The 20,236-nt window shown below is 43.1% G+C and overlaps 1 protein-coding gene across 1 annotated transcript in view; it reads right to left on the bottom strand.

Moving 5' to 3' along the window:
- The window catches only part of ARMC2 (armadillo repeat containing 2), a 132,968-nt gene that overhangs the window by 21,990 nt on the left and 90,742 nt on the right, over window positions 1-20,236 (bottom strand). The window contains exons 14-15 of the mRNA XM_075063878.1: window positions 12,270-12,588; window positions 10,633-10,755 (exon numbers count right to left, since the gene is read on the bottom strand). Of these exons, the coding sequence (XP_074919979.1) occupies window positions 10,633-10,755; window positions 12,270-12,588 (442 nt within the window). The remainder of the gene's footprint in view (window positions 1-10,632; window positions 10,756-12,269; window positions 12,589-20,236) is intronic.

Raw genomic sequence — 20,236 nt, 5'->3', positions numbered from 1 at the left:
AGCCCCCTTGTCTGTTGACGTAGAACATGCAGGCATGTTGTCTGTCATTATGCGTACATGCTGATTCTTGATTAGTGGGAGGAAGCAACGGCAAGCATTCCGGATAGCTCTAAGTTCTAGAACGTTTATGTGTAGGGAGGTTCTCGGAGTGAGACCATAGCCCGTGTACTGTGTGGTGAGAGATATGGGCCCCAGCCAGTGAGGGATGCGTCGGTCGTCATCATCACAGTTGGTGGAGTCTGGAGGAAGGGGACTCCAGAACAGAGGTTGTCGGGGACTGTCCACCATATGAAAGAGTCCTTGACCCGGTAAGGTATGGTTAATTGTTTGTTTATTGAGTGCACGCACGGTTTGTAAACCGTGGCCAGCCAAGCTTGGAAGCACCTCATTGTGGAGACTTGCGGACCACGAAAGTGCACGAGGCCATGTGCCCCAGTAGCTGGAGGCAGTCTCAGGTTGGCAACCTGAGGGCTGCTGTGAAGCCTTGTAGCCAGCAGTTTTATGGTATTGAATCGGTCGGGTGGAAGGGATGCCCGTCCGGAGTTCTGGAGTCGAGGCTTGCTCCTATAAAGTCCAGGCGTTGGGTAGGATTTAATGTGGATTTGTTTCGTTTATTTGCAGGCCCAGGGATTGAAAGCACTCGATGGTGATTTTTTATGTGAAGCTGAAGGCCTCGGCGTATGTGGAGGCCTTGAGGAGGCAATCGTCCAGGTAAGGAAATATTATAACTCTTGTTTCCTGAGGTAGGCCGTGACTACGCTAGAAGTTTGGAGAAAACTCGGGGGGGGGGGGGGGCAGTGGAAAGGCCAAATGGTAGAACTCTGTATTGGTAATGCGTCGAGCCAAGGCTAAAACGGAGAAGAAAACGTCTGTGGGCTGGGTGGATCTAGTGACGTGAAAATAGCGCATCTTGTAGGTCGAGGGCTGAAAACAAATCGCCCTGCTCCAGGGCTGGAATATATGGTGGTGAGAGTAACTATCTTGAACTTTTGTTTCTTGATGAATTTGTTGAGCCTCCTGAGGTCGAGGATCGGTCGCCATCCTCCAGTTTTTCTTCTGTGTTAGGAAATAAGGGGAGTAGAACCTTTCCCTTGTGGCATTCGGGCACGAAGTTCGATAGCACCCAGGTGGAAGAAGGATGTTGTACTTCTTGCTGGAGGTGTGGCTCGTGAAAGGTTGTCCTGAAGAGGGACGGGGAGGTGAGTGGGTGGGAGTAAGGAGAGGAAGGGGATGGAATACCCCATTGTGATGACCTCTAGAACCCACTTGTCGGTGGGTATCACTCTGCCATTGGTGTAAAACTGGCTGTAGACGGTGTCCAAAGACAGTTGTGGGCAGTGCACGGCCCGGAGTTGGGGGAGACGTTTACGAGACCCTCGACAAAGGTTCAAATTTGCTTATTATTTTCGAGGAAGTTGGGGCATCCCGGAAGAATTGAGGCAACGCCGCTGGTATCTGGACCTCTCTGGCGTTGGTGTTGGTGTTGTGGATCCTGAGATCTTCGGGAAATGCTGCGTATATGAGGGTAGCGCGGACGGTTTGGTAAGGTTTGATATCTGTACTGTTGCCTTCTGTTTGTAGGGGTTTGGATATTAAGGACCGAAGAGTTGCCCTTGAGTCCTTCATTGAGTGAAGCACTTCATTAGTGGTGGGAAGCAAAGAAGTTTATCACCCATTTTGCAAAAGGAGATCCTCTATGTGCTCTGAACCTCGCGAGGAAAGAGAGAAGAGGAAAGCCAGGAACGCTCGGCGCACGACCACCGCTGTAGCGGTGGATCTTGCTGCAGTATTGGCTGATCCCAGAGCTGTTGAAGAGCCGTGCAGGGATATTGGATTTGGCCCTCGGAACTAAAGTTGTTAAACTGTTGTTTCTTGTTGTCCTTGGGATGTGTTCAGTAAAGTCCATTGAACTTTTATTATAGTTTCTATGTGGTCGTATCATTTTGCCAGGACTGCGGTATAATTTGCAATTCGAAATCCATTGCAACGTTGAAGAGGCATACACCCTTACGACCGAGCAGGTCTAGGCGTTTGCCCTCTTTGTTGGTGTGGGGCATGGGCGGGAAATACTGTTGTTTTTGTTTTTCTCTTTGAAAATTTTGTTTTTTTTTCTTGACTGGCTTTTGCGGGGTCCACTTACCAATGAGGCATGGCACAGGATGGAGAAACGGTTCGCATTCAGAGCCCTTCGAGGGAATGAAGTATTTACGGTCCGCCTGTTTAGCAGGTAGGCTGGCTTGTGAGCTGAGCTGTGCCAGATGGATTTAGCAGGTTCCATTAAGGCTGGATTATTGGTAATTGCCAATCTGGACAACGAAAAAGATGGTTGCAGGATGTCTGTTAGCTCATGTTGTTGATCAGGTATTTCCTCCAGAATTGATTCTAAGCTCATGGCAGCCTTTTGAAGAGATCTTGGAATTTTCGAAATATCATCTGATGGCGGGGGAGGGGAGGAAGTAACGCCTCCTCAGGTATTGGATCAGTTGGTATATTCTAGGATAATACTGGATCAGGAGGTGGAGTTAATTGATCCTGGAGGAAGCCCGAATGGGTGGGTGCTTGCCAAATGAGTCATATGAGTTGGGACGTTCGCGTCTAGCCTGAAGTAGAATAGCGGACATTGCTGCCTGACCCCTGCCAGCAGTAGGCACGGATCTTGGGGGACAACTACTGCACTAGTTGGGTGCAAAGGAACTTTATTTAAGAAAATTTGCCAAAAAAAGGGAAAATTCAATAGGGTATAGGGTTTGTTAAGGTAGACAATTGGGGAGGGGTTTCTTTTAGTAAATAGTACAGGGGTGTTTTAGTGGGAACAATTTGGCAGTTGGTAACCAATTGACACTGAAGTATAAATGTAACAGGTAGCTAACAATTTCTATGTAAAGTGTGTGTCACAGCAGCATATAGCCAACTAACAGTCATGGGGTAAAATGTGTCACAGTAGTGTAAATGTAAATGTGAGGTGTGTTCGAGAGAAAAAAGGTAACCAATGGGGTTTTTATGCTAGACTTTAGTAATACAATTTAGGTTTGGGGGCAGTAGGAAGACAGACTTTCACCACAATTATACAGAAGCACAGCAAATCTTATCTATGATCTAAACTTAACCAAGACTACACCAAAAGCAAAGTAACAGAACACAATGCAACAATTTTTTTAACCTACTTACAGAGTCACAATACAAACAATTCTCTAAACCTAACTTAACCACCGCTATGCAAATGAAACCACCACTTATCTAGACTAAGAACCTGATTCTAATAGGTGCACCTTAGCAGCAGTGGGGGGGGGGATCCTCTTGATTGGGCGGCTGCAAGCTGGCAGCCCAGGATACAGTCCAGAGGACAGCCAGCAGCAGCACAGGCTTTTTTTTAGCAGCAAGGCGCTGCCTGAGCCAAGAAACAGAAGTATAGAATACAGACCCAGAGTTAGCTTGGGTCTGTTCTGCTTGGGAAACAAGGCCAGCAGCTAGGACAAGGGAGCTGCAAGAGAGAGAGAGAGAGCTCTTACCAATTCCCAGGACAGCAGCAAATACAGACAGGAAACAGGCAGTAGCATTGGAGGATGGAGAGAGGACTTCGATCGCTTTCAGTATCAGAGAGATTTCCACGCACAAATTCGTTGTTCGGGAGGAGAGTTCAAAAATGGGGGTACGCGGCAAAATTTTTTTCCAAACCTGGAGCGGAGAAAGGACCCCAGAGGACCCCCGTGGTTGGATCAGGTTCCTGCATTGCTGCCTGGTCTTTTCTGCTGTTAGTTTCAAAAATGTCTGTTTTTAAGGCAAACTCAGGCAGTTTCCCGCCAGTACTTTTGATTGGCTCCTCTTGATACAGGGGAGTGAGAGGAAGGAGGGAAACTGTAGGTGTAGGAGCACAGAGACATGGTCTGGGCCAGAGTCCTGTGCAATAGGTGACTCCAAAAGCATAGCAGGTTCCAGAAGGGCCAGATTAATTGGTAATGCCAATCTGGACGACGAAGATGGTTGCAGGATGTCTGTTAGCTCATGTTGTTGATCAGGTACTTCCTCCAGATTGATTCTAAGCTCATTGGCAACCCTTTTGAAGAGATTTTGGAATTTCGAAAAATCATCTGATGGCGGGGGAGGGGAAGGAAGTAACGCCTCCTCAGGTATTGGATCGGTTGTTACGTTAGGTAATACTGGATCAGGAATTGGAGTTAATTGATCCTGAGGATGGGAGGGTGCTGCCAAATGAGTCATATGACTTGGACGTTTGCGTCTAGCCTGAGTAGAATAGCGGACATGCTGCCGAGGGAAAGATAGTCACGGAGCCCAAAACTGCCATGGTGATGGAAAAGGCATAGGAGGTGCCATCCAGGGGTTAACACACCAGGAGGTGGGATCTTGAGGGTGGTTTGGGACAACTTTCCTGTGTCCGTGGGTGACAGGACTCTGAGTGTAGAATTCAGATTGCACTGGAACATCAGCCTGCAGTTCAGACTCCTCCTCACTGGAGGAAGACTGCTTGGACCCAATATTATTTGTCAGGGAGAAGCCATCCCCAAGAAAGGGCGATTGCAGTGTAGGTGACACTAGGAGGGCACTTGAGTGGGTAAACTGCAGCGCTGGGGCAGTCGGAGGTGAAGGCTGATACAGATCCTGTGAGGGAACCCGGGCTGACACCAGAGTTCTGAGTCTTGGCTCCGTGCCAAGTAGCGGTAGTAATGCCGGTGCCGCAGGCAGTGCTGTGCTATTAATAGCAGGCTGCGGTGCCTCCGCGGGTGCCGGAGTTGTCAGTGCCGCATTCATCGCGGTGCCGATAGGTGCCACAATCAAGGCAGGCAACTGAAAGCCTGTCGCCTCGGCACCAGAGCCTCGCGCTGCCACCGAAAGCACAGGCAGGTTTAGTGCGGTACCGGAGGAGCCCGGCTAGTCAAACGTACTCAGGCGGGGAAACATCAGTAAGGAAACTGATGAGCTGACCGGAGAAGGTTTATCAGTGAAGCCTTGTTTAGATTGTGAGTGCTCACGTTTAGCTGTTTTCTTCAGTTTCTTTGAAGGGTTAGAGCTGTGTCTGAGAGTGGAGGCAGAGTCCGCGCCAGGGTCTGAGGCGGACTGCAGGGATTTTTGAAGCAGAATAAGTTTTAGCTTTAACTTTCTGTCCTTCCTCGCTCTAGAGTTTAATTTAGTGCAGTGAGAACATTTTTGGGGAATATGAGTCTCCCCCAAGCACTTTATACACTTGGAGTGTCCATCAGAGAGAGGGATAGCGTCCTTACAGGAGGGAGCAGCATTTAAAGCCTGTGAAGCCAGGCATATTTGAAGCAGCTGACAGACAAGAACATTTTTTTTTTTTTTTTTTTAAGAAGTAGGAAGAAAGGTAGGTAACACTAACTAACAGCTAACTAACAGGAAAAAACTGTCTAAATACAGGTATTTTAAGATGGGGAAAGAAATCTTAAGGAGTTTGCTGAGCTCCGTCTCAAGCCGGGGGCGGCAGAGAAGGAACTGAGGGTACCGGCTGTGCATGCTCACTAGTGACATACTCAGAGTGAGTGACAGGTTCTAAGCATGCGTGGCCGCTACGAGTACTGCTGTAAAAAATCTCCGATCAAAGGCGCAGGGACGCACCGACACCTAGAGTGGAGCACCCACAGGGACATCTTTTGAAGAAGAATGGAGGATTCTCAGACATTCTAGCAGAAAAAATACAGGATTTAGGGATTGTTTGTGGGAGAGACGACGAGGGAATCACAGGGAATATCAAGACTGCAAATCAATCTCACCAGAAGAATGATAAAGTTGCTGACAATGATAGAGAAGGGAGGGATAGATGATGATAAACGCATCCCTTATTCAGCTAATATTCCCACTCATTGCAATGGAAGTTTTGTCTTTGTTAAGGACTGCAGGACCAAATCCTTAATCACCCAAGATCTATCAGGGATGTCACATCTTTCTATAAATACAATATTTATATTAAAAATACAAATCTTTTCTTAGTATCTAGTTTCTACCATCAAAACATCTACTTTTCCTAAGTACAGTACAACAGATTGTCAGTAGAGTGATTCTGATTACAGAAATAGAAACAGTAAGCTCTGTATAGCACATGACAGTTCATATAATATCTGCTCCCCGAGGGGAAAAAAAATGGTTACTAACCTGTTCTAACTGTTGTTCTCGGATATGTGCTGCACATGTCCATTCCACAACCCATTCTCATTCCCCTCTATATTGGAGTCTGTCCAGTATGAAGGAACTGAGAAGGGTTGGGGGCAGCTCTGCCATTTATATCATCATACAGCAGCACGAGGCAGCAGAGGGCACATGCACTGCCCCGACAACGGTACATGAGTGTGCGCACACCTGACGTGGAATGGATATGTTCAATACATATCAGAGAACAACGGAAACAGAACAAGTTTGTAACTGGTTTTTCTTCAAGTGATTGCATGTGTCCAGTCCACGTATAATCACTTCAATCTGGAGGCAGGATTGGCATCTACCTGAATAACGATTGAAAGACTACACATCCAAATCTAGTGTCATTTCTAGACTATTGAAAAATGGCACAATGAGAAGAAAAAGTTTGCACTGAAGACCAAGGTACCGCTCTACAAATGTATAAAATAGGCATATGGGCTAGAAAGGCTGCAAAGGCACGTGAGATTAGTTGAATGAGTTAGCACTCTATTTGATGGAGTCACATTGGTCATGTCATAGCACTAATGTATATAAGAAGAGATCCACAACAAGGTTCTTTGAGATGAGTCTTGAAGGCCCTTCATTCTTGTCTGCAATCGCCACAAACAATTGTGAAGACTATTTAAACAGTTTAGTCCTGTCCAAATAAAATGCTAATGCTCCCCTAACATCTGATATGCGCAGTCTTTCATCATCCTTATGAGCATGAGGCTTAGGAAAGAAATTTGTTAAATATATTGTCTGATGTGGAAGTGAGAAAAGAGTTTGGTCAGAAATTTCAGATGAGGACAGAGGTATACACTGTTCCTGTTAGAAGACTATTTAGAGGGTCAAGCACCAAAGCTCATAATTCACCCATTCTCCTGATGAATGTGATTGCCACCAAGAAGGCTACTTTAATTCAGAGATGGAGCAATGAACAAGTAGTCAGCAGTTCAAAGAGAGGACCCATGAGCTTTACCACCAGATTCAAGTCCAAAAAGGGAATAGGATCTTCTATTTGTGGATATAAATGCTCCAAACCCTTCAAAAACCTTAGTGACATATGACTGGAGAAAAGTGAATGATTATAAATTGAAGGGTGGAAAGCAGAGATATGCGGACCCTGATGGAACTAATGGCAATGCCTTGCTGTTTCAAGTATAACAAAAGTCTAGCACATGCTGACTCGGAGCCCAGATTGGGGAAATCCCTTTTTGCTGGGACCAGACAGAGAATCTTTTCCATTCAGACTGGCAAATATACCCAGTAAAAGGTTTCCATAGACTTAAGTGAACTGCTAGAGTCTTTGAGGCTATGTAGCTTGTAGTTGGTCTGCTGCGAAACAAGCGTCAGTCCCTCAAAAGCCAGGTCCTGGATAGCTTGTTGGACCTCTTGAGAAAGATCTGATGATTGGAGTCATGAACATCTGTGCACTGTGATGGCCAACACCACGGCTCTAGTCACAGAATCCACAGCATCTAATGCAGCCTGAAGCAAGATCCTGGACACCATCTTTTCCTCAACCACCATAGCAAGAAACTCTTGTCCCATCTCCTCTGGCAACTTGTCCATGCTTTTAAGTATATACATCATGAGTTTATTAAAATAAATATTCAGAAAGTTCTTTTAAGTTCCCCCTAAAGGCCAAGCACTTCAAAACTCATGTAGCTCACAAACCGCTTGAGGTCCACAACCCTCTTTCTCGTGCTCACTACGGCCAGTGAAATAACAAGCAGATTTGTCCTAACTGGCAATGATGAACACTGCAGCTAGTCTGAAAGCTTTTTCTGCTGGCCGCTTCCTGTTCAGCAGTTTAACGTGAGTAGCTCACATGACACCACTATATTTTCCAGCAGAAACAAACTGGTCTCCAGCATTGCCTAGGAGTCATGAATTGCCCTGTTAGTTTTCAATGCACAGTCAAGACTGCTGCAGGAGCCACCATTCATCAGCATTCATGGGAATCTTCTGCAGTGAAAGAGGGAACCACTGAAACCCACCCCTCTTCATGTAAGGGAGTACGCCAGTGAGAACCTTCCACTCTTCCTTTCTTTCCAGACAGAGGAGAGTGAGAATAGTTTGGTTTCATTCACATCCTTCCTTTGGATGTTGTTTACCAGAGATTACTTAACTGTGGCTCAGCCTTCTTAAGTGACACATTTTGTGTCTTTGGAGCGCACCTGACGGCATCACACAGCAGGTATTTCTCAACATGTTTCCTGGAGTAAGCAACTGTCCGGCCCTCCTGCTACAAGGGCTCAACCTCTCCTACAAATTACTTAGTTCAAACAGTGAAATGAAGGGAAGAGAGGAATGTGGGTGGTGGCAGAGATGGTTGTAGTAATATGAGGCCCTGAAATATAAAGTTTTGTGTCAGAGGCCTAGTCTGAGGCTTGAAGCCTGAACCAAAGTACTTCCAGGCATTGCTAAGCAAAAGCTGGGCTGTGAGCCAGAGGCAGGCCTCGCTCACAGAAGTTGGCAAGAAGAGGGTTCTTAGAAGCAGGTGCGTTCACACATATAAGTGCTAACAAGAGGAACTTGTGCCAAGATGGCACCTGGACAGCCCGATACAAGAACACTCCATAGACATAACAAGGAACAGGCGGGTGCATCTTGAAGACAGGACAGCATGGTGGATAGAGCTGTTTGTCTGGAACAACATGATCAAAGGGGAGACAGCATCCTAATGAGCCAAGGAGCTGTACTTCAATACGTCAGTAGGGATGAGTAATCTGTCCTATAACTGTACAAAAGTAAGTCCCAGAGTGCGTATCTTTGTCTGGCCTAGGGGGCAGTGGAAAGTCCTGCCACTGACTGAGCCAATCTATTGCCAGGGGGCACATATTCATAGTATGTCCTGTAGAGTCTATAGGAAAGTATTACTGTGCTTCGTTTGACAATAAACCTGGCTCAGGTTCCTTTGTACCTTACTAGAGTCTGTGGTCTTTGGGGGTTCTCTCGGGGTTTGCTGTGTCAGCTATCTGCGCAGAGCCGGGGCAGCACACAGAGGGAACATGCTCACAGACAACTGTTATCATCATCGAACAAGAGCAGAGCACCACACCGGTAGCTAATCACAACAATGGTGATGAGACTGACAGCACAGGCTGCCAACAACTGATACAGCCTGTGGTGTGGTCTCAGAGCTGGAATTTGGCTCCTGGCCAATAGTTATTAGGTGGCATTGGCCCTAGGCTATTTCTAAACTTGGATTTTCACCACTGAACAGTTTTCTACACTTCTGCAAATCCATTTGATCAGCAGACTTGTAGAATTGCATTTCATACTGAAATGCAAAATACTGTTAAAAAGATGAGAGAAAGGTCTTAAAGCCTCATCCGCTATAACAAAAAACACAAGGAAGCATTGCCTAGTGCAGCCATGGTAAAAATGATATCTTACTTCCCAGATCTGCTCCCTATATACAGTCAGTCATGTCTGCTTATGTTAGTTACAAATTTATTAATTTTTTTCTCCTGTTAGCACTGAGAGCCATTACAGCTCTGGGGGAAAGAGATGGATCCCATTTTGGCTCATAAAACAGCCACCATTGCTACCTAGAGAGAAGGCCAGTTCCAGGCACCAGCAAAGGAACCAGGTGCTTGGGGCGGCAATTCGGCAGCAGGTCCCTCAGTCCCTCTTTGAGCTGCCACTGAAGAGAAAAAGAGAGAGTGAAGGACCTGCCGACGATGAATAGAGCAGCACGATTGAGCTGCCGCCGCAGTGCGGCTGGTCGGCTTTATCTTTTTTTTTTTTGCTTTGCCGCTTGGGGCGGCAAAAAAGCTGGAGTCGGCCCTGCTAGAGAGGAAACATGGGCTAGCAGAGAGGGCACTGGGCTGAAAGTCAGAAGACATGGGTTCCAGTTCCTGGTTCTGTCATCGATCTGCTGTGTAGCCTTGGGTAAGCCACTTCCAATCTCTGTGCCCCTCCTTTTACCCTCTGTTTGTTTAGATGTATCCTCTTGAGGGACTCTTACTGTTGTGCAGTATCTAGCACAGAGAGGCCCCAGTCTCAGATGCAGCATCCAGGCACCACAATTACTTCATTATCATCAAATTTCCAGGGCTGCTGGTTTGATCTTTTAAAACTTTTTACTTGTAAATTGAGCAAATCTGGAGTCAAAAAACACATGCAACAACCCCATAATACTATTTTCACATTTTAGATACTGAAGTTTTGAATAGCTCTACCGAAAATTGCACAAGAGAAAACAATCTGGTGAGTACGCAAATTTTTGGGGGGAGAAAGGCTGTTTCTGCCAACACTGTAATGATTTCACAGAGTTCTAAAGATGAGGGTCTGGCATTGGATGCATGCAGGGATTCTCTTCGGTGATGGGAAAAATTTGGCTCTACGCAATTCCTACAGTATATCACAAAATATTTTTAATGACTCTTTCCCACATTGCCCTAACAATCAAAATATACATCTTACCCGAATATTCTAAAAGACATACAGAAGGAATTGGATTTTTAAAAAACTTACACTCTGCAATGTGTAGCTTCTTGTCTTCGATTACAGAATTCCTCACTTTGTAGTAGGATAAATTGTTGATTGTTGCAGCAGCGTTGATCACCAGCTCCTCACAGTCATCAACTGACTTGTATTCTGATATTTTAAAAATATATATACACACATCAGTCTTACCTTAGAACATTGATTACAGCTCAACAAAATTAATTCACAGCCTGTATGGTTGTGGCACCCTAACTCTGCTTAAACAAGGGTTATATTGGTAATCTGCCTGACTATGGGGGATTACAACTAATTTTAAGGAAGCGAAGCAGATTGCTCTGCCCAAGATAAACCACTGTCTGCTAGGTAAAGCTGGAAAAAAAGGATTAATGAAAAATGTTAGGGGCTGTGGACTCTGAGGCCTGCACTTCTGTAGTACAGTAGAACCTCAGAGTTACGAACACCTCGGGAACAGAGGCTGTTTCATAACTCTGAAATGTTTGTAACTCTGAACAAACGTTATGATTGTTCTTTCAAAAGTTTACAGTAAGCATTGATTTAATACAGCTTTGAAACTTTAGAATGCAGATAAAAAATGCTGCTTTTAATCATCTTAATTTAAATGAAACAAGCAATGAAACAGTTTCCTTATCTTGTCAAACTCTCCCCTCCCCCCAACAAACTTTCCCTTCATTTGTTTAGTAGTTTAGGTTTAACACAGTACTGTACTGTATTTCTTTTTTTTCCCTTCTGTCTCAGCTGCTGTGTGCTTGCATACTTCCAGTTCCAAATGAGGTGTGTGTTTGACCAGTCAGTTTGTAACTCTGATGTTCATAACTCTGAGGTACTATTGTAATAGGAAGTGGCAAAGCAGGATTGCATTTAGTCTGAAGGCTACTTGGTAGCTGCCCCCATTCTAAGTGTATCTGTACTGCAGCAACAGCACACCCTAATACTATTACAAACAAACAAAAACTGGTAACAAAGACTTTGTGAATGCTGGCACTGTTGAAATTGTTCTTGCTCTTAAACCTATATAAAAGCAGGATGGAAACAATTTATGGTTCCAGCCATCATGCTGCTAGTATGCCAAATTATTCCATTTTTCAGCGAGATGAGTTACAGCTGCTAGCAGCAGCAAGTAGCTCAGAAATACCAATAAAAGCTCCATCCTCCAAGTTCTTCATATACAGAACTTCCCTTGATTTGGATAACAGTGTTTAAAATATACTGGCATGTAAGTTTTGCAGATCGTGTCTACTGTACCAAGGCAGAACCAAGCAGAACGTGCTTGCAGAAACAGGGCCTTAATTACAAACTTTTTGTTTAAAAAAAATCCTCTTCTTATTTAGGGAGGAGGCAAGAAGGCAATCTCACTATACGAGTTTTCAGTCTGAGATGTTCAAAAGAAAATTCCCCCAGTTTGCCAATCTTTTTGTGTAGTCTGGATTATTTTTAAGAATCTGATCTATAAATCCTATCAATGCATGACACTCCTTTGAATGCCTTGCAGGAAAGATGCTGTAAAGTTTCGAATGAATTAGCAGATTGATTTTCATACTTCCACAACATGGCAGATTTAAGCTGAAGTAATGAAGTACTGTATCTGCCTGACAGACTGAATGAAAATAATATATGAAAAAACAAACATAATATGCAAACCTTACCTAGCACCGTAACAAGCAATGCCACAATGTGATGGTTAGCTGCCAGAACAGCACCAACATTAGGATGAATGGAGAGATTGGCGAGCACTCTTATCAGTTTTATAAGGACATCTTCTGCTTCTGAAGGATGCTTTTGTTTTGATTTATTTTCTTTTCCTTCACGTTTCTCTTTTTTTGTATTCAAATCAAATTCATTGTAGGTTTGGAATAATGATATCAGGGTGTCAGCACTTCCTTTCTCTTTAAAAAATTGTTCACGGGCCTGGTTGTTCTTCGCTGTTAAATTGCCAAGAATGAAAACAACACGGACAACTAAATCCTGCAATAAAATAAACAAACTATGTTACACCGAGAGAAAAGTTGAAGTTGCTAGTGATTTGAAAAACCATCAGCATTTCATGTATTTCACAATTCAGTTAAAATCAGTTCCACTGCAAATGGAGGAACACTAAATACAGCAAAAAAGGAAATAATCTTTGATGCTGCATTTGATTACCCAGTTTAGGGAGGAGATTTAAAAAAAATTAACAAAAGGCACAGAGTTCAAGTACCATAGAGGTTATTAATTGTGGGGCTCTCCTAAATAGAAGTAGTCTATTTCTATCAAATGACCAACAACCCAACAGGATAATAGAAGAACATTTCAGATGGATATTCTGGTTATGTAATTGGGGTTTAATCAGTCTCCCAAATAAGCACAGGGTTGCTCTGATGGCCAATAGAGCCTCATATGCATTCTACCCTGCTACTGCTGCCCTAGAAAGACAAAGATTTTAAAGCAATGGAGGTGTCACAAGATTTCCACTAGGAAGCACAAACCCAACAATGAGAATTCTGTTTAGATGGTGTATATAAAGGTTTATATCCTCCTGGCATTACTCGTTTAAATAAAGTGTGTTGGGTAAATCAAAAGCCCAGTGAAAAAGGTCGAGTCTGCCATATCACCAACCTCCCAATCTTAATATTACATCTCTCTTATTGCCTTCATTTTGACCACCATGGGGATACAGCAATTTGTGTGATGCCGGAGCTGACTGACTCAGCTGTCATCTTAAAACATTACTCCTGACTCCCAATGGCTTTTAATTCAACAGTATGGGCTGGTTTAGCTTTCAGAATTCTCCTTGTTTTCTCTCCCAAAGATGAAATTACTCAAAAAACTCTCTCTACCCCCATCAAAACCTGGCTAGTTTCCAAAACTGAAAGTCCAAGTACTGGCTCTGTTTCAACAGTACAGGGAAAGAAGTAGCAATCCCCTGAGTGCAGCATAATTAGTCTACCCCTAACTGTTAAATGACTTGCACTAAATCATGGCTTTGAAAAACACTCTACATGTTCTTTTTCTTGAAATACAGGAATCCCATTCAGACACTGTAATCCCCCAAGGAATAAATCCCATACTTTATCAAGAGACATTCAAAGAATGGCAACTTGTTACTGTACATGTATTAAAATTTGATTGATTAAACTGCAAAAATTTCTCTATGGATCATATATTCCTCCACTAATAATTTCTCCTCTTTTGAGCTACTCCCACAAGGCCTTGCATCACAGAGAGATACACCTATGTCCAAAGACAAGAAGATAATCTTCAGAGTTCATCACAACTACTAATGAACTTGCCAGGCAGGGCGGCTCATCGAGTGACCTCTAGTCTCTCTCCCCACTTTGGGCTAAACACTGTATGACTCTCTGTGGCATTGCTCCTACTATTATTATTTTGCAAACATCTGAATGTCACCAACACAAGATACTTATAAAATAAAAAAATTTATACGTAACCATCTATAAAGCACCACAGTCCCCAATGGAAGCCTTCTCACAAAGGCTACAAAGAATTTGAAACAACAAACAGTTGATGAATCAGAAGAGAGAAGTGAAAAAAGAAGGCGGTCTAGTTTAACTTACTTTATATTGACTTTCTAATTTTGGTTAAAACATTACCAGCTTAGCAACAGTCCCAGCCAACCAGGGAATAGACAGACAGGTACTGTAAAGCTATCAATTTAACTGATATTTTGAGAAGTGTGATCTCAGCTATGTTTTCCACCTACAGACTATGAAACAAGTCTACAAAATATTATTTCTTTTTAGCATAGCACATCCTGTTTTAAAAAGTATTACAGAAGTTTCATTATCATCCACTGACAGAGTTTAAATAACAGTCAAATACACAAAATGCAGCTGTGACTTTATACTACAGAAATTATAGGCTATATTTTTACGTATTTTTCGCTAAATTTTCAAAAATGTGCATGCCATATGCACAACTAAGCTTAATAATGTGAAACCAAAAACCACTGTTCAGACAGCCATAAATGGAGTTAGAGATGAATGTCACTTTGAAAGCAGTTACAAGAATATAGTACATAGACACATGGGATATTTGCACATCTGAAAAAAATCAGCAGTAGATGGGGCTAGCATATAGCCAAATGTTTGGAATATTTACTGAGAAAGCATGCAAGCATTTCAGGCATATTTGCAAATAAACTACATACATGAGTATTTATCAGGTTGATTTGTACAACACAGGTAGAGCCCAAAAATTTGGATCCACATCTAATCCGTGATCTGCAAGGATGGTGAATAATACAACCACATCTGCATCTGCGGATGCAGATTCCTGCAGATATAAAGCAGACATCTGTGGATTCGCAGGACTCTAAACATAGGTTTCAACAGGTAAGACTACCTTTTGAAACTAGCACACACAGATTTAATACTGAAGACAGAGGAACACTATAATTTCTGTGTGTATTGAAGCACTCTATTTAAATTGAACAGGCTTTTCAAAGCTATTGATATGACAAACTATTTGATCTCTGTTAGGAGCGAGACTAAGGATGGGTGACCTATTTCTTCTTAAGAATTTGGATCTTGTCCCTAAAATGAACCCAAATCTGATTTGCAGGCTATATTTGATGCCAAATAAAATAATTTGTATAAATGAATTCCAAAAATTCCAGAAGACTGGGACTTCTCAGCTTGGAAAAGAGTGGACTAAGGGGGAATATGATAGAAGTCTGTAAAATCATGAATGGTCTGGAGAAAGTTAATAAGTAAGAACATAACATAAGAACGGCCGTACCGGGTCAGACAAAAGGTCCATCCAGCCCAGTATCTGTCTACCGACAGTGGCGATGCCAGGTGCTCGCAGAGGGAGTGAAGCTACAGGCAATGATCAGTGATCTCTCTCCCGCCATCCATCATCTTCTGAGAACAGAGCTAGGGATACCATCTTTTACCCACCCTTCTGGCTAATTAGCCATTTTATAGCACTTACCACATGAATTTAATCCATTGCCCTTTTAACACTGTTCTATAGTAGCCTTCACAACACCTCGGCAAGGAGCTTCCCACAGTTGAGTACGCTGGTGTGAAGAACTCCTTTTATTTTTTAACCTAGCTACTATTAATGTCATTTGGTGACTCCTAGTTCTTTCCGTATTATGGGAAAGTAAATAACTTTTCTTTCCACTTTCTCCACGAATCATCGATATTGTATATACCTGCTTCATATCCCCCATTAGTCTTCTTTTCCAAGACTGAGAGGCCTAGCCTCTTTAATCTTTCCTCATATGCGACCCTCTCGCAAACCCTATCATTTTACGCTTCTCTTTCTGAACCTTTTCTAGTGCTGATATCTATTTACCATTAATTCCTACCCTTTGTTCCCTGTCTTTTAGCCAGTTCTCAATCCATGAAAGGACCTTCCCTTTTATCCCATGACAGCTTAATTTACGTAAGAGCCTTTGGTGAGGGACCTTGTCAAAGGCTTTCTGGATTGGAATGTTATTTACTCCTACAAATTGCATGAGAACTAGGGGTTACCCAATGAAGTTAAGAAGCAGGTTTAAAACAAACAAAAGGTACTTTGACGTACTACTTCACATAATGCACAGTCAACCTGTGGAACTCATTGCCAGGGGACGTTGTGAAGGCCAAAACTATAACAGCGTTCAAAAGAGAACTAGATTAGTTTCTGGAGGATAAATCCATCAATGACTATAAGCCAAGATGGACAGGGATGCAACTCCATACTCTGAGTGTCCCTACCCTCTGTTTGCCAGAAGCTGGGAGTGGACGACAGGGGATTGGATCACTTGATGGTTACCTGTTCTGTTCATTCCCTCTGAAGCACTTAGCATTGGCCACTGTTGGAAGACAGGATACTGGGCTAGATGGACCATTGGTCTGACTCAGTATGGCCGTTCTTATGTTCTTAAACTATGTTCCTTTTCTCTAAGTTCCAGGAAGGGATGACTGAATACCATGAGTTCTTTCTTGTTCAATTTAATAGACAGACAATAGAACACCTTCACATATGTAATTGTGCACTAGCACCAAATATGTACACGCATTTAAAAGAGCCAAAGCGCAGTGTACATATATACTCTTCATTAACTCTTAATTTTGAAATTGCTGACAATAATGGTCATGCACATTTGTCCATTTAGATGGACAAATATTTTTGTCCAGTTAAATCTAAAAAAGTCTATCCCTTACATTGCACTTGCAACGAAGGTTAGTATTTGTATTTGCTGACCCCCAGTATTTTACAGAGATTTACATTAGAAACTGAAAAGAATAGCTATATTAGAATTTGGTGGTTAAAGATAACTAATAATGCTAAACTTCATAAGCCATTTTTCTGGAATTCGTGACGAAAAGATCCTCAAAAGTTCAGATTTATTAAGCAGAAAGGGGAAAGCCAAGTGGCTCAATAATCTTGACCTAAATATGTTTTATCAAGTGACCTAATAATTTTTTTCTATCTGCAGTATGTGATGTGCTATCACCAGACATGAGACTAGGCCCATGGTTTGGTTTGTTGGGCATCTGTATCGGGCTCTGAGGGGAAAAATGTATCAAGCCAAAAATGCAGATTCCACCACAGAGCTCTGTTGTGTTCCTGGCTTTAAACTAAGGGCTGGTCTACACTACGGGGGAAAATCGATTTTAGATACGCAACTTCAGCTACGTGAATAACGTAGCTGAAGTCGAATATCTAAAATCAATTTACTCACCCGTCCTCACCGCGCGGGATCGATGTCCACGGCTCGCCATGTCGATTCCGGAACTCCGTTGGGGTTGGTGGAGTTCCGGAATCGATATAAGCGCGCTCAGGGATCGATTTTAACCCGCCGATATGGCGGGTAGTCTAGACATGGCCTAAGTTTGCTCTTCCTCTTCTAGTACAAACCCTGATGGAGGGTGGTGGTAATTCTGCCAGTCCTCCACAGGGGCGTATCCCTCCTTCAATACAAGTAATAACTCAAACTGGTCTGAAAAAAGTGGACAGTCTATGATATGCTACAAAAATGAAAGCAACATAATATCTGCCTGTCGCCCATTAATTGTGCCCCCTCCAGTCTCCACATCAATTCTGCCACACTCAGCCTCACCTCTGCTCTTCCTGCAGCTCCTTCACCCCCCCATCTCTCCTAGGGCTGGTGTGGAGGCTGCAGCAGGGTCCTCTCTCCCCCTTCCCAGGCCAGGTGTTTCAGTGAGAGAGAGAGGGGCAGAGGAAACGTCCCATTGCTCAGAGGAGATGGGCAAATAGGAATGGAGCTGCCTATAGATGATAGAATTTTTCTTCTTCCCCATCGCCTCCCATGGGAATGGTTTTGACTCTTGGGGAGGAGGTGGGGGGGAAGAGCTTTGCTGGTTCTTGCAGAAGCCCTGACTGATTACGTACACCCCAGAAGGCAGAAAGTGGGGAAGCAGCCAATCACAAGGGCTTCCCCCCCCACCCCCTACGACACAGGTCAAGTTTTTAAATTTTATTTGCTGGATCTATGATCCCTTTTGACCAGATTCACTTTAGGCACCTGGTACAAAGTGGGGTAAATTTACTCTTCACTTTGCCAGCACTAATAAATCTGCTTTGCAAAGTGTTCTCTGAAAGAAGGTATGAGTGGGCCTGACTGTCTGCCCAGAAGGCAAACAAACAGCAGTCATGTCAGGCTGTGAGGGAACTTTCCCCACACATTCAGGACACATCTAGAAGTGACATACTAGAAATGAAAATTCAAGGTCAAAACCAGAGATAAACAGTGACCCAAAATGAATGTTATTGTTGCACTTAAAAATGTGCACCTTATTTCTAGCCTGAACTTGTCTAACTTCCATTTCCAATCACTGGCTCTCATTATGCCTTTTCTGCTAGATTAAAGAGTTGCCTACTATCAGACAAGTTCTCTCTTAACTTTCTCTTCAATGAACTAAATAGCTTGAGCTTCTCACTATAAGACATGTTTTCCAGATCTCTAATCATTCTTGTAGCTCTTTTCTGAAGCCATTCCAATTTTTCAGCATTCCTATTGAAGTATGGACACAGTACTCCAGTAATGGTCTCCCCAATACCATAGGCAGAGGAGTACATATACACTTCCCTTATATTTTTGCGAATACTCCAACAGTTGCATTCACCCTCTTAGCTACAGCAGTTACTAACGATAATATGGCCTTCTTAGTTAAAGTGGTTACCAATTATTATACCTGAATTACACGTAGGTATGTGACACCAGCTGGTGAGACAGTTTGGATCGTATCTTTGAGCACTACATATTCTAAGCCAGTCATGTGCCTGTTCTCAAACAGGGAGGGTCCGGGGGCACAAGCAGGTTTCAGGGGATCTGCCAAGCAGGGCCAGCATTACACTTGCTGAGGCCCAGGGCAGAAAGCTGAAGCTCCAACAACTAGGGCTGAAACCTGGGCTCCAAGCCACGTCACCCGGGGCTGATGATGAAACCTGAGCAACTTAGCTTCACAGGACCCTCTGTGTCATGGGCTCCAGGCAACTGCCCTGATTGCTCCCCCTAACACTGGCCCTGGCTTTTATATGCAGAGAAACAGTTGTTGTGGCACAGGTGGGCCATGGAGTTTTTATAGCATGTTGGAGGGGAGGAGGGGGCAATCAGAAAGAAAAAGACTGAGAATCCCTGGTCTAAAGCATATATTTTGAATCCTTCTATTACAACATCTCTTTGGAGAAAAAACAAACATTATCACAATTTAAATATCTGAAGTTATGCATGTCGTTAGCCAGACATATTATCAGCCATCATACTGTAGGGAACGGCTGACCCTCTGTGGCTGTTTAGATTAATCACCATAAAAATTCCCTTGGGATTTTTCAGAACATTTGTCCCAGGAAGATCTTTTCTCTAAGCAAAAGTTAATAATACAAGAGAATCAAATGTGTTATTTATCATACTGTGTGTTATATCTCTAGGATAATATTTACACATCCACACACACACCCCAGGAGAAAATCTTAAGAGTTCTTGGCTCTGTAATGACCAATCACCATCATCACTCTTTAAACTGGTGTGCTATGGTGGGGTTTTAACATAAATTTATGTTTTTGAAGGGTCTCTGTCACTACTGTATTAAAAAAGGGCACTTAAACAAAAAGCCTAAAATGACAGAACATATGGATCAAGGAGAAAAAGTTATGCTAACCCAAAATAATTTTTACAATAGAGAATCCATATACAGCTACTGAAACTCATCAGTGAAAAAAACAACAGCTGAAGACAAAGTAACAGAAATAGATTTAAAAAAAAATCAGTATCTTGTAAGACTGAGATGTCTCATAGCAGAGGAGATGCCAATAATGGTCTGCAGTTATTGGATAGGTACTTTTATAAATTCAGCTGTGGCATTAGTAACTCTTGTGAAAAACATGGGGCTGCTTGTATTAATCTAGAAATATTATATATTTTATATGGTTGTCTGTTGTAAGGAACGGGTAGCCATAATGGGAGTTGAATGCATAAGTTAGTTCAGTTTAATAGCAGGTGGTTAGAAAAATGGCCAGAAAGGCCAGACAATGGGTGCAGATAAGCCAGCTCCTGATAAATACATCAGGAGACAAGACAGGGAGGGACAGGGACATTGGACAAGGAGGGCCAGAGTTTGGGTTCTGGCGTGGCAGTCTCTCTCCCTCTCAGATGTTT

The sequence above is a fragment of the Chelonoidis abingdonii genome, chromosome 3 (assembly GCF_003597395.2).
Source record: "Chelonoidis abingdonii isolate Lonesome George chromosome 3, CheloAbing_2.0, whole genome shotgun sequence".
In the NCBI taxonomy this organism is placed as follows: Eukaryota; Metazoa; Chordata; order Testudines; family Testudinidae; genus Chelonoidis; species Chelonoidis abingdonii.
This window is presented reverse-complemented; position numbering and strand designations above follow the sequence as displayed.